Consider the following 14,093-nt stretch of genomic DNA (forward strand, 5'->3'; position numbering starts at 1 on the left):
AAGTCAGTATGCCTTATCATGAAAAGGGAAGCAAAGCTTTTAAAAACTTGTGAGTTTAAATTATTCATGGCACATGCATATATCTGAACCTTCACCAAAGTCAACTTGAAGGCTGGATATATGCGAATAACAATTCACGTCAAGATTAAAAAAAGATGAACATATTAGTACAGACAAAATTCAAGGAAAGCTATAAATAAATTCAAAGAATCATAGTGTTACAGTAGCTGCAATTTGAGTTAACCCCCCCCCCCCCTTTTTTTCTTTTATCCGCCTATGCAAAATTGTCGTATGTCTCTTGTGTAATAGTTTTAGTACAAAGTAATGATATATATAGATCTTAAATATTAATAAGTACACAATGTCATCAATTTTTGACAACAAAGTCACCATTAATTAATCTACAATGATATATTTATAAATAATTCGCTGTAAATTTGCTTTTCTCTCCATTCTGCACGAAAACATCAGTTTGGAATTGGGACATGAAATGTTAGTTTAAAATGCTCTTCCAAGTTTTCTATTTGGAGAATTTTGCTGCTATTTTTCTTTTGATCTTTTATGAAATGAACTATAGGTTACAATTTGCTGTCAGAAATTAGAAAACAAAATGGCGGATGAATCTGAGAAAATAAATGTAGGTGAGAAAAGTTTTCAAGAACAACGAAAAGTTGATAAAACGTTTCAAACATAGTTTTCTACACATTAGTGTGCATCAAATGATGTTGGCAAACGATTTTGTGTATGTACGACAAACTTCTGACATCATTTTATTCCTTTTGTTTACCTTTATGATTTTCATCTTCAGCTATTTATAAGCTGACAAGACTGCAGTAATGCATAAAACTAGCCAATGGTTTCTTATAGGGCACTAACCGATTTCAAACTATTTTTTACTCTTAATTAATATTTAAAAGATTAGACGACAATGTAAACAACCGTTCTTTTGTACCATGGCATCGCTAGCAATCGTCAAATTTATCCTATGACACTTCATTTTACTTTTCTCACACTCGCTGCTTTATAATTCAGCATTAAAGTAACTTCATTTTCTTCTGTATTGTACTATTCAACTTTGTTAAAACTATGTACAGGGTACGTTTTATTGGAAGTGGATCAAGGATTTAAAAAGGGGGGTCCAGAGGCCTAAAATAAGAAGAGGGGTAAAGGTTAGTACCAATAATTATGACATCTTGGAAAGCGATTTTGATTTTTATACGCCTGGGCAATTATGGGATGTATAATGGTATACTGTTGTCTGTCGGTCTGTCCCTCATCAACATGTCTGACATTAACTCACAAACCAATTTGCATAAAACTTTGGTGAATTGTTTATATCTACATGTATTAAAGTGATAAAGTGAGCTCCTTTTCTTTTTTTGTAAATTTTAGTTTTACGTTTCCGATTTATGAGGGTTTTTTTATTCATTTAATAATGGGGGATTTTCCAGTTTTCAGACAATAACTCAAAAATGCTTTCACCAATTTCCAAAAAATTTTAGTGAATTGTTTATATCTATTGACATGGGGTCCCTTTTGATTTTCATAAATTTCATATTTTACATTTCCGAGTTGCAGCGTTTTATTCATTAAAAAAAGGGTGATTTTTCCCTTTTTCTAACAATAACTCAAAAATGAATTCAGCAGGTCTCATGAAACTTTGTTAAATTGTTTAATATATCAAACAAACAAACAAACAAACAAACAAACAAATATTTTATTTGCCAATCACGGCACCCAAAATGAGCAGAATAATTACAATATAATTTTCAGACATAATGTAAAGTAAATTAAAAATAGGTTAAACAAAGTACATAATATGATTGATTTTGATTAAATTGATTGATATCTATACTATTAAACAAGAAGACCTCATTTTGGGTGTCGCTTCTCTTCTTTCCACAATATATTAATTAACACGCCTCTGTGTCCTATAGGTACAGTGCATAGTTGCATTTGTCATCCATTCATATGATTATTCAGATTGAGTTATTTTGGGAGAAAAACAAGAAAAAGGGCATCCGGATATTGTCCCGTCATTGGACAAAATTTTAAGTCAGATTATACTTCCGCTTTGCGTTTTTCTGTATACTTTGAACATACATATACTACGAATAATGTGTATTTTCAGAATTCTATCTGCTATCATTTTCAAGTTTACTATCCACGGTGGTCACAGAGTTTATTAAATAGAGAGGGTCTGTATACTATATCAATGACCACCATGGATCGATTAGAAAACTTAGAATTGAAAGTAAATACACTTTATTTATATGATAGATACAGATAAGCGCTAAAATTATTCATGTGCACTTTTGATACCTTTTCTGAAATTCTCCAGTCATTAAATCTTTTACAAAATTCATTGATTACAAAAAAAAGAAGATCTGGTATGATTGCCATGTTGACAACTCTCCACAAGAGAACAAAATGACACAGAAATTAACAACTATAGGTCATCGTACGGCCTTCAACAACGAGCAAATACCATACCGCATACTCAGCTTTAAAAGGCACCGGAATGACAATGTAAAACAATTCAAACGAGAAAACTAGCGGCCTTCAACAACGAGCAAATACCATACCACATACTCAGCTTTAAAAGGCACTGAAATGACAATGTAAAACAATTCAAACGAGAAAACTAGCGGCCTTATTTATGTGCAAAAAATGAACGAAAAACAAATATGTAACACATAAACAAACGACAACCACTGAATTACAGGCTCCTTACTTAAATGTTCATAACATACTAAATGTATATTCATATTGAAATTGATAGAAAACCACAAATTGGGAATTTTGGAAATAAAGGACATGAAGGAGGAGGGATTAAAAAAAACATTTTCCTGTCCCCAATAACCTATGATTTATGATACTTTTGCTGAAATTCTCCAGTCATTCAATATTTCACAAAATTCTTCAAACAACACTTTACATACTACGCTCTGAATGCCCGCGATTTCGCAGGTGTGTTCTAGTAAAATATTAAAGCAAATGAAGTAGGCAATTTGTAATAATAAAAATATATAATATAATACCACCAATTGTCTGTTACTCTGGTCCCTTTATCTATCATGTCTATTGATGTAATTATATAAGCTTGCTTTTTAATTTTTATAAATTTCTGATATGAATGTTTTTATTTACGATTAGACTCAAATTACAAAAAAAAAAAATGCAATTTACAATGCATCATGGACTGTTATAATGGATCAGCATGTACATGTAGAATAGACACCATCTAATTACCGATGGAGATGATTGGAAGAATTTTTATAATCAGATGACTTGATATTTAAATAAAGATACATGTATTTATACACAGACAGGCACCCTATTCAGTGGTTCAAATTCACTTTAGACAAAGGACCGTCCAGGACAATCATTAAAAAGCAAAAATGATATACAGCATCAAACCACAATCACTGAATTACAGGCTCCTGACTTGAGACAAGCAGATTTTGACAAGGTTTAACATGCAAGAGACCCCCAACCCTCACCTATACTTGGGACAAAGGTTCAACAGAACATTACAAGCTAAAAAAGGAACAACATAATATAATTGATAAAAAACAAATATGATAATGATCAACAAACAACAATGACTTGATTGAAGGGAAAAGGATGATTATTTTAATTAAACAAAAAGTGTGCACCTCAAATGATGAGTATTTATAATTTTTATACAATATACATATTTTACATATAATTTTTACACATTTTAATTTATAAATACTTCAATGGAATGAGCCGATATTGATTTTTTTCTTTGGATTAAACAATGTTGCCCAAACTACTTCCATAACCTATATAGCTACAATGTACATGTATGTTTAACAATTTTAATTTGATTTATTCCTGAGCAATACAAATGAACATGATGAAAGGAGTCAGTGGGTTTCAAGAAAGTTTTGTTTTGGTTGAAAATTGTAAAGATTAATTACATTTTTGGTAGAAACCAGAAATTACATGTATTTGATTCTTGAATCATTTTGAAATCTGGAAAATTGATGATGAAAACTAACCCAACTATAACATGTATAAGCATGGTAAAGGGGAGCTAGTTACAATGTAGTTCATAATGAAATATTAGTGAAAGTATAATTAACCCTCTTTAAATAGGTTAGTTTTAATTATTTATCAATTTTCCAGCCAATTATTTAACATCAAATCACTTTTTATAAAATGCTTGTTTGCATGTTATCTCATTGTTTTTCCCAATATGGTAACCCAAGAAAATATCTTTTTTAACACTTTTAGAGTGTTGACATACCTTACATTAAATTTTCATTTTGAGAAGAAAAATATAGGATATGAGCTAGATTCTTCACTAAAAGATTTGTCAAGTTATGCATGATACAGTTTTGGGGCTAAATTTAGAAGGAAATATTAAATTTGCTTCAACAAATAATATGCAATGTACATGTACACTACAGGTGTGCTATAATTGAGTAAAAACCAGTCTGCGTACTTTTTCAATCTGTTTTGGCACATTGGCTGTGCATATGTAGTACATTGTATTGGTTGAAATTGTTTGAAATGTTAACATGTTTTATTATTTTTATACGAACTATAAAGTACTAGTTAGCATTACTACATGTAGAAGCAGCACTATATAGTTTAAAAATGTTCTTTTGGCAGAACTAACACTTGCACCCTTTGAACATTTTGTACAACAGTTCTCTAATTATTGCAATACATGTACATGTTAAGTAAAACATGCAGTTTAATCTTTTACTCTATTTCTTTTTTTCCAGCTTGGATTTACAGATTATAGCTATGTGTTTACCTAGATACATCTGTTGTATCCTAGTGATGTCTTATACAGGTTTACTACCTGAGGACATGGATGAAAATTAATCAATAGAATAAAAAACAATAGTGAAACATGGAAGAGAAGTCATCATCAGGGCAGTGTTCAGCCAGTGAAGATGATGAGGATCAAATAAACCCTTCAATATCACCAAAGATTTCACGCCCAAAATTGCCAGAGTTTGGCAATGAAAGAGTTTGCCCTGGCCATCATGGCAGATCTAAAACAGACCCTGGTCAAGGGGCAGAAATTAAAGCTCTCATTGATAAAACTATGGAAGATATCAAAGAACTACAGCAAGTTGACTTCAAAAAAACCTACAGTCGACCTAAAACTTTTCCCAAGGCTATAGCTAAATCTCAATCAACACATGTATCTCCATTTACATCGCCCATACCCTCACCGTCAGTTGAAGATAATCCATTGCTAAGCAGAAACAGAAGTCGCAGCCTTAAAGTTCTCACTGATATTCTTAAAAGTGGTCGTATGGGGGTGGAACAGCCACGTAGTAATCCTACGGAGGATGGTGCTAAATCTATCAGTGATAGTCAGTTGTTATCAGGAAAGATCAAAGAGTGTGATAGACGGTCAAGTTCTGACGGTCTTCTAGGATCTCCTGGTAAGATAATCGTAACGGAGGATCAACAACAGTCTCAGGCAAATAGAAAAGGGTGGATCCATGGCAGGAAAAGTGACAGTAAAAGTCCTGCTCTGTCTGATGATGAAGGGTTAGATTCTGAAGGTGAACAAAAACTGATAGGACATACAGATACAAATTCTCGCTTTTTAATGTTACATAAAATAGGTGCTCCAAAACGAAGACCTGCTTATGCAGGTTTAATGCAAATTAATAAACCACTGCCAGAACCATGTAAAAGTGATGAACCAAGTTATAAACGTTTACAACGTGTAGAATTACGACCCATCAGTAGCAATGGTCGTAAAACCTCTAATTCTAGGCATATTACTCACCCCCTTAATACAAAGACTACATTCCCCTCTGAACAGGGTGCTGTAGATACCAATGGTTTTGGTTCATTATCTCATTCTTATGAAGCTCCACCAACAACCTCGTTTGATTTGGAGTCTCAGCCTAGTGACATATCATTAGCCGATAGTCAGTTAGGCCAGAGTCTCGTCAGTGAAGATGTCAGTATTAATAGTGAAATAAGTGCTTTGGAAAAACCCAGAAATGTTCGTGGAACAAAACCCAAATCCAAAAGTGATCCTATAGGCAGCAAGTCTATAGACAATGCTGATATACCTGGTGTTCTCAAACCCTCTCATAGTTCTCCACATTTAGCTAAGCAAGATACAAAGGAGGAGGAGGAGGAGGAGATTGCACTAAGTGAAAGTCAGCATACAGATCTGATAACAGACCTTGATAACGATAATAATCATCCACCATTACAAACATCTCAATCTTTTGATGACTCCTTCAACAAACCTCCATTGTATGTATCTAGTTTTACTTTTGAGGATTCAACTCCCACCGATAGCTCTCCTCAGTATCTCACTCTCCCTAATACAAACAAGAAAAACATTGCTAGAAGTGTCAGTTCAGCCAGTGTGTTGCAAAGGGAGAGAAAATATTTAGACCGAGAGAATAGTCTAAGGAAGCACAGTATAGCCAGCAATGAAAGTAATCCAGTCTCACTGTTTCCACCAAGTATTATAGATGTTCAGTCTACCAGTATGCCAACTTTGTGCAAGAAAGAAAACAAGGTAAGGCTATATTCATATATTTTGTAGGTATACTAAATCACTCGACCACAAATTACTCTTGGTGGAGATTTTTCTCTGTAATGCTGGTTATTATGAAAGATTTACTCTGTAAGTATCTGTGGCATAAAGTATTTCATGTCACAATTGTTAATCCCAAGTTTTATCACCTGCAGTTACCTGCGGCGTTTTACGTTTCCACAAATTGGCATGACTTTCCGAAAAAATAAGATGATGTTTCCGGAAAAAAAGGTTTACGTTTCCGCAAATAAATATCTTACTTTTCCGGAAAAAAAAGTAACTATTCCGGAAAAAATAAATTATTGCTTTTCCGTAAATAATTGAGGAATACCTGTTGATCGAAAGCAAAGCCATAATATGAAATAAATATTAAGTAGGTCAAAGGTCATCATATAAACATGCAAGTAAAATTCATCATTTAAATCTATGAAAACCTATGTTCAAAAGTCAGCACTAATCAGAAATATCTTGATATGAGTTCATAAGTCAGTTCTGGCAGAATATTTGTAGCCAACACGCCGCACAAAGTCCACAGTAGTACGTACATTCACCGTTTACAAGTTTTGTATTTTGTTCAAGAAGGAAGTCCATCTTCTTCTTTTCACATTTCCAAACGGGTGCTTTTACAGTCAGAGTTCTCATCTTTATGTAAGATGTTGTTTGCAGTTTCAATAACACATCGATAAAAACAAAAATGTTAGGATTGCTAGCGTAAAACTGTTTGTTCAAGTGTGCATGAAAAGACTCGGCACTATTCGTGTTTTCGTAACAGCAGTATGCATTACACATTCAGAGTCATTATGAACTACCTCGGGCTGGAGAGTTATTCTTCGGACAGGATTAAAATGTTGTTTTAGTTGTTTTTTTTTAAAAATTGAACAATAAACGATCAAAATATCAAAATGTTCCCTTGCTTAACATTTTCCTCCCTCAGCTCAGTACTGATGACCTTTGTTTTTGCAAAACATAACCTAAACACGAAGTTGTCAAAATGAAAGTTTTTTCAAGAATGTACCAAATACATGCATACATGTAGTGGTAAAGTGTATGCTTTCACTGAAACTATTTTGCCAAAAATTTTATTTAGGAAAAATAACCTATAAAATTTTGGCAGTCAGTTTTGATGTTTTGAAAGTTTTCAGTGTTCTCCACAGATATTTCATTTAGCATCCTGGTAAACAGAGGAAATTGAAATACCATCTTGTTTCTAAAAATTATAGCATCACATCCTTAACATAGTCTATAAGAAAACCACTCCAGATAGCATCACATTTTTAAGATAACCACTCCAGATAGCATCACATTTAAGATTATAGCATCACATAACCATGATACTAAAAGGCCCTGGGGAGAACACTGGTTTTATACTTTGGCTTTAATTTTAGTAAAAAAAAAACTTACCATGCTAATTGTTATCATGTTATAAAGTTTGGAGTTTTGTCCTCTACTGGAAAAGTTTGTCAACCATGCACTCCTTTATGAAGTCATTCACTAAATAGCCTGTTGAAAGTAGTCTTTTGTCTCACCTCAAGCAACATGCACATGTGTCTTTATGTTGGGGGAGATTAAATGGTCCTACCTCCTTAATCTTATTGTGGTTTATTGATTTTCAAACTTTTGCATAGCATGCATAGTTCACATGTTTATGTTTTTGTTTGTCTAGTTTAATAAACTATTGAAATTATGAAAAGGTGAGACATATCTCTGTCAAATTGTTATAAAATGTTTCATATTTCAGGTTATTTCTAACTGTGCTAAAATTGTCTTCATGATTTGAGAATATAGAAATAAGAAGATGTGGTATGATTGTCAAATAAACAAACTCTCCACCAGAGACTGAATGGCAAAGAAGTGAACAACTATACTCATAATAGTCATTAATCTAGATCACCATACAGCCTTCAATAGTGATCAAAACCCATGCTGCATAGTCTGCTATCAAAGGCCCTGAAATGAGAAATGTAAAACAATTCAAACAAGAAAACAAATGGCCAATTATACATTGTATGTCTGAAACAATGATAAAAAACTAATACAAATGTACAGCAACTAATGACGATGCATGAACTTTGTAAAACAACATTCATAATTATATATAACATCATGATTATTCATGAACATTTTAATTTTGTGCAAGGTATGTCAGAAGTTTTAATATTTTGATCTGAATTCATTTCATTACAGTCATAAATGTGTTTCAAGAATATCACTTTATTCTGAGTTACTGTGTAGTATAAAAATATCACAAACATTCATTGAAATGATTGTTATACATGTTATATATAATGCCACACAATAAACATGATAAATGAAGCATTTAATAATAAAACAAATTTGCATATTTTATAAATCCTGATTCTTTTTTATTAAGGATAAAAGGTACCACATTGTAGAAGAGCTGTACAGAAATGAGCAAGAATATGTTGATGCTTTATCTACACTGAAAGATGTAAGTCTTTTCCTTGGACAATTTTAACTATACATGTAAGTGTCACTTGGCTTCAATCATTATCTTGAAACTCCAATTCTTCCATTTAGACAAAGGATGTGATTATTTTTGAAGCTGGTCTGTTTAATCTTGCTGAAGCTCTGGTGTCTTTCCTTCATCTATAAACTGTTGCAGAGATTTTCATGAAACCATTAAACCAATTTTAATAAGACTTGACATTATTGAAATTTAGTTATCTAGATTATAGTTTGTTCATATTATTTTTGACCATCAATGAACATTGCCACTATGGATAAAAGTTTAAAATTCTGTCAGTATGTCTGTTAGACCCATATATAATTATAGATAATCATTGGTCATCTCAATGAGATACATTTTCTCACTTGAGCCAGTAAGGCGATATCCTCCTACAGATTCCAAGATAGAAGTTTTATAATATGCGGATTCCTTGTAAATATAAACTACAATCTACACCAGCTAATTTTGGAAGAGGTGAAATATTTCAAAGCTACTTACCAGGTTCAGTCTGGTTCACTTGAGTTGTCTTTCTTACATTGCATCAATAAAATTGCCTTCAAATAACCATATACAACTTACATAAAATTCTGACATTTAACAGGATTTAGAGCAGATTTATTGAAAATGAATTGATATAATGTGGGTTTTTTTTTTCTCATTGTAGAAATACATGTTGCCGCTGAAGCTGTCCAGTAATGTAGATGATAATATTGTAGACAATATCTTCTACATGGTTCCTGAAATATTGATGCATCACACAGTATACAAGAATGCTTTAGACAAAGTCTGGAGAACCTGGGATACAAAGTCAAGCACAGTTGGAAATGTTATTATTTCAACAGTAAGTGTGTAGGTTAAATTTTTTTTTAGTGTTTGTTTTACATGTAGGAAGGTACAAGCTAAAACCTTATTCTACTAAATGTATGATGCATTGTAAACGTTTGGTATACAGTCTTATATTTTGAAAAGGTAGACGACCTGTATACTTCATACCTTGTATACAGATGTCTTATGTTCTTTGGTTTCCATCTGTTATATCTCCATTGTTCTTGACCTCAATTCTAAAACAATTGGTGCAGGGGAGGTATTTTTATTTGAACACGAAATCTATGAAAAGGTCGAATTTATTTCCAAGATTATCTGGGCCAAAATAAAAAACATGTTTGTTTCCCCTCGCCTCGACCGGGTCAAAAATAAGCCCCCGAGTCAAAAAATTATTTGCCCCAAAAAAATCGGATTTTTTCCAGGCCAAAAGTTTGGGATGTAGATAGAAATTGAGTTGGTGTGGGGCAGGTTAATTTATAATGACATGAACCATACACCATCTCAAGCCTTCAAGAAAATAAAGAAAATTCTTACCTTTTTTTTAACATACTTACATACTTACCATTAAATCTTGGTGCTGTTTCATCAAGTTTGGAAGGCACTTTCGAGTTTGCCTGAGTATTAGCTTTTCTCATTAGGACGTCAAATGCATTTTATGCATTACTATTACCAAAAGGATTGATAATCTAAATAAATACACTCAAATTGAGCACTAACAACTGATAAGTGGCCTCCAGTGGACAAGTCAAACTATCCATGACATCCAGTTGGAAAAAAAAAAAATTACCTGCCTGCCTGGTCTGTTTACAAAGAGTAGACCCGGGGGGAGGGGAAACAGACATTCTTTTAAATGTGGCCCTGTCACATAAATTTTTCAAAACTTTAAACTCTAAAAATATTTATATTGGCTTCAAGAGATTAACTCAAAGTGTCGGAAAAGTTAAATTAACAAAATTTGCTTAAAAAATCCACAATTACTGCTATTTTCCATGCTAAGGACATATAGAGCATAATAGACAGTATGTTAGGTGAATAAAGTACATGTTGCATACATTGTTGATATTTTACCAATGATTGATTTCTTATTTATATTTTTTAGTTTTCCAAAAATACTGTTCTGGATTGTTACCTGTCATTTGTAGAGAACTTCAAGACCTCTGGTAAAGAAATAGAAAACATCATACAAAATAAATCATCCATACAAAGATTTATAGAGGTAAATGTTACTTCTTTGACTGTTTAAAAAGATATTTGTAATTTATCTTTGAATTAAACATTTGAATTTGCCTCAGCATTTGTGAAAGGCTGTTGAAATACCTGTGTGCATTTATGCATTCAAAAGCTGTGGATAAGAGTTGCTAAATAATCTTATGTGATGTGATGTTCCATCACAGTTTCCCCCCGCACTTGCTCTGCGAGGCAGACGAAGTTATAATGAGAGGTGGTTGACCACAAGCCAATCCTCCTTATAAAAAGAGCTGCAATGATAAAACATACAGTAGGTTTAGCTCTCATTGAAACATAAGGGATTTTTCTTTATTGTTATTGCGAACCCTATCATAGTTTTCCATAGATTCACCTGCAAGTTACCTGTCCATTTAAACTTTTGTAAGTTCTATTGTCCCATTGAACAAATACAACAGGTATTGTTCTCTGTATAGTTTATTTGATGGGACCTTTAAATTTCTTCCAAGAGAAATCTATCACTCATTGATTAATTTGCCTGACCAAAAAAATATCTTGTTTGTTCACTGAAATACATGTATAAACTCACATAAACTGCATGTGATACCGTATTTATTCAATATCAATAATATACTTTCAATCTGTTCAATATAAGCACTGATTTAATTATAAAAAGTTTATTTCTGATTTTTTTTTAACTACTGCATGCATTTACGTTTTAAAGAATTTGCATGTTTTTTGTGGTTGTTCAGTTATAAAGAATACATTTATGAAGACCTTTATTTAAACATTATCAATTCAAGTTTTCACTTATGAACAGACTAAAAAAAGCAAATTTTAATAGGTAAAATGTTGAAATTTGATCAGAAATCAACTTTAAATTTTTAAATCAGTGTTTATATCTAACAAATTGAAAATTATGTGTTATTGAATGAATAAATACAACATCACATGCAGTTTCATAATTACTTATTTGTACATGTATTTCCATCATTGACAGTTCAATTTTTTGTTCAGGTAAATTAATCAGTGAGTGATAGATTTCTCTTGCAAGAAATTTAAAGGTCCCATTGAATAAACTAAACAGAGAACAATAGCTGTTGTATTTGTTAGATGGGACAATAGGACTTACAAAAATTTAAATGGACAGGTAACTTGCAGGTGAATCTGTGGAAAACTATGATAGGATTCGCAATAAAAAATATCAGAGCTTGCATGTTTGAGTTGTTGATGAGTTTCTTCTTCTTTTACAGCAATGTCACAGAGACAGTGGAAGTAAATTGACAATGAAGGATTTAATTGTAAGACCAGTTCAAAGAATACCAAGATATGAATTACTCATTCAGGTTTGTAAAATATAATTGTTAGATCTGAACAAAGAATCCCAAGATATGAATTACTCATTTAGTTTGGTAAAATATAATTGTTAGATCTGAACAAAGAATCCCAAGATATGAATTACTCAAGAACATTCAGGTTTGTAAAATATAACTGTAAGACCTGTACAAAGAATCCAAATATATGAATTCAGGTTTGTAAATATGTTTATTCAGCTCCCAAGATATGAATTATTCTGGTTTGTAGGATATATTGTCAGCTGAGAATTAGACTGGATATAGCTAGTTTTATAACTATAGTTGTCTTTTAGATTCTGCTTATCGTAATTTGTTTTCTTAAAAGATAATACCTATAGCAATTATGTCCAGGCTTCTTGAGTATAGTATTCGTATTGGTGCCAATTGCACCCCTTTAATAGCAGACTTGTTCCTGTGTTGTTATGAATCACAGTTTATGGCCAAACTAAATAAAAATCAACCAAAATTTAACCAATTAAGCCTATACATGCATGCTAAATGGTCATGTGAATAAACATTCATAAAGGTTATCAATTTAACACAGTGGTACCATCTTTCTGACTGATTTTGACATCTTTATACTAAATCCTTTGGATTTTTAATGATTGACACTTTCTGGGCCAAGCACAATTTTCTAATGAGTTTTGATTTTTTTCAACTTTTCTGAAATTTTCTAAACCACAGGTATACTTCTGTGGTCATTAAAATGGTTTCAACAGTAATTAATGTGTAAACAAGCAAAACATTGTTATCCTATCATCAAAGTGTAACCAATGACAGTATTACATTTCTTGTCTAGTAGCTGATATTTACCTGTCCAACTGTCTTTTTGACATTGTTTCTTGTGATTCAACTGTCTGTTTTCAAGTAAATGATTTTAGCTTTAAAGAAATTTAATGGTGTTCCCACTGTCTATATCACTCTGTTCAGCTTTTCCTGAAATTGAATATCACATTTTCGTGACATCAAATATATTAACCTGTTCACAAAAAGAACTAATCAGTGAAGAATTGGAAAAAGATTGATTGTGATATCAATAGAGAAGTATATACAGTAATTAACATTTGTCAATGTGTTCTATTTAACAGAGACTAATAGAGAATACTCCATCTTGTCATCCTGATTATGATTTATTGAAAGAAGCTGACCGAATTCTACATAACTTTGCTATAAAACTTGGAACATTGGATGAGAATCGGCAGGAAGAAGATTGCCAAGACTCGCTGAAAAGATTAGAGCTTCTGTTACTAACTGATGTAAGACATTCATTGTGATATTATTCAATTACTGTAATTGTTCTTGTATAATCTGTATTGGTACATTGTCTGCACACCTATTTTGCCTCATGAGCTCAAGGAATAAAATGTTGTTTTTTTGTCCATTCTTCAAAAATCACAATAATAAATGCACACAATTATTTTTGAATTTACAGTATTCTATTTTTGCAGTAGGAGTGGTCAAGTCTTTAACCTTTGAGAAATAGTGGAAAATACTTACAAATATTTGACAACTTCATTTTATACTAAGTTACTGATCCCTAGGTTATGGAAAGATTGATGTTCTGCAACATCTCTTATTATCTAGTTCTAAACGAAATAACAAAAAAGGATACAATTCAGCAATATAATTGATGTTAAGATAGCATACCTATTAACATTTCAAAATGCCCATGGGGGTTTTACGTGCAAGATGGCTCCAATTA

General features: G+C 32.1%; 1 protein-coding gene across 2 annotated transcripts in view; it reads left to right on the forward strand.

Annotated features, from left to right (window-relative positions):
* Window positions 1-594: 594 nt before the first annotated feature.
* LOC143042507 (rho guanine nucleotide exchange factor 17-like) overlaps window positions 595-14,093 on the forward strand; it is a 50,262-nt gene continuing 36,763 nt past the window's right edge. Inside the window, exons 1-7 of one of the 2 annotated variants that reach the window (XM_076214837.1) lie at window positions 595-637; window positions 4,761-6,541; window positions 8,931-9,008; window positions 9,691-9,867; window positions 10,951-11,067; window positions 12,290-12,382; window positions 13,480-13,647. In XM_076214837.1, the coding sequence (XP_076070952.1) occupies window positions 4,892-6,541; window positions 8,931-9,008; window positions 9,691-9,867; window positions 10,951-11,067; window positions 12,290-12,382; window positions 13,480-13,647 (2,283 nt within the window). In that variant the 5' untranslated portion in view covers window positions 595-637; window positions 4,761-4,891. Of the gene's footprint in view, window positions 642-4,760; window positions 6,542-8,930; window positions 9,009-9,690; window positions 9,868-10,950; window positions 11,068-12,289; window positions 12,383-13,479; window positions 13,648-14,093 lie in introns of both variants that reach the window. The other variant, XM_076214836.1, reaches the window with a different exon arrangement.

Source organism: Mytilus galloprovincialis, chromosome 8 (assembly GCF_965363235.1).
Source record: "Mytilus galloprovincialis chromosome 8, xbMytGall1.hap1.1, whole genome shotgun sequence".
Taxonomy (NCBI): domain Eukaryota; kingdom Metazoa; phylum Mollusca; class Bivalvia; order Mytilida; family Mytilidae; genus Mytilus; species Mytilus galloprovincialis.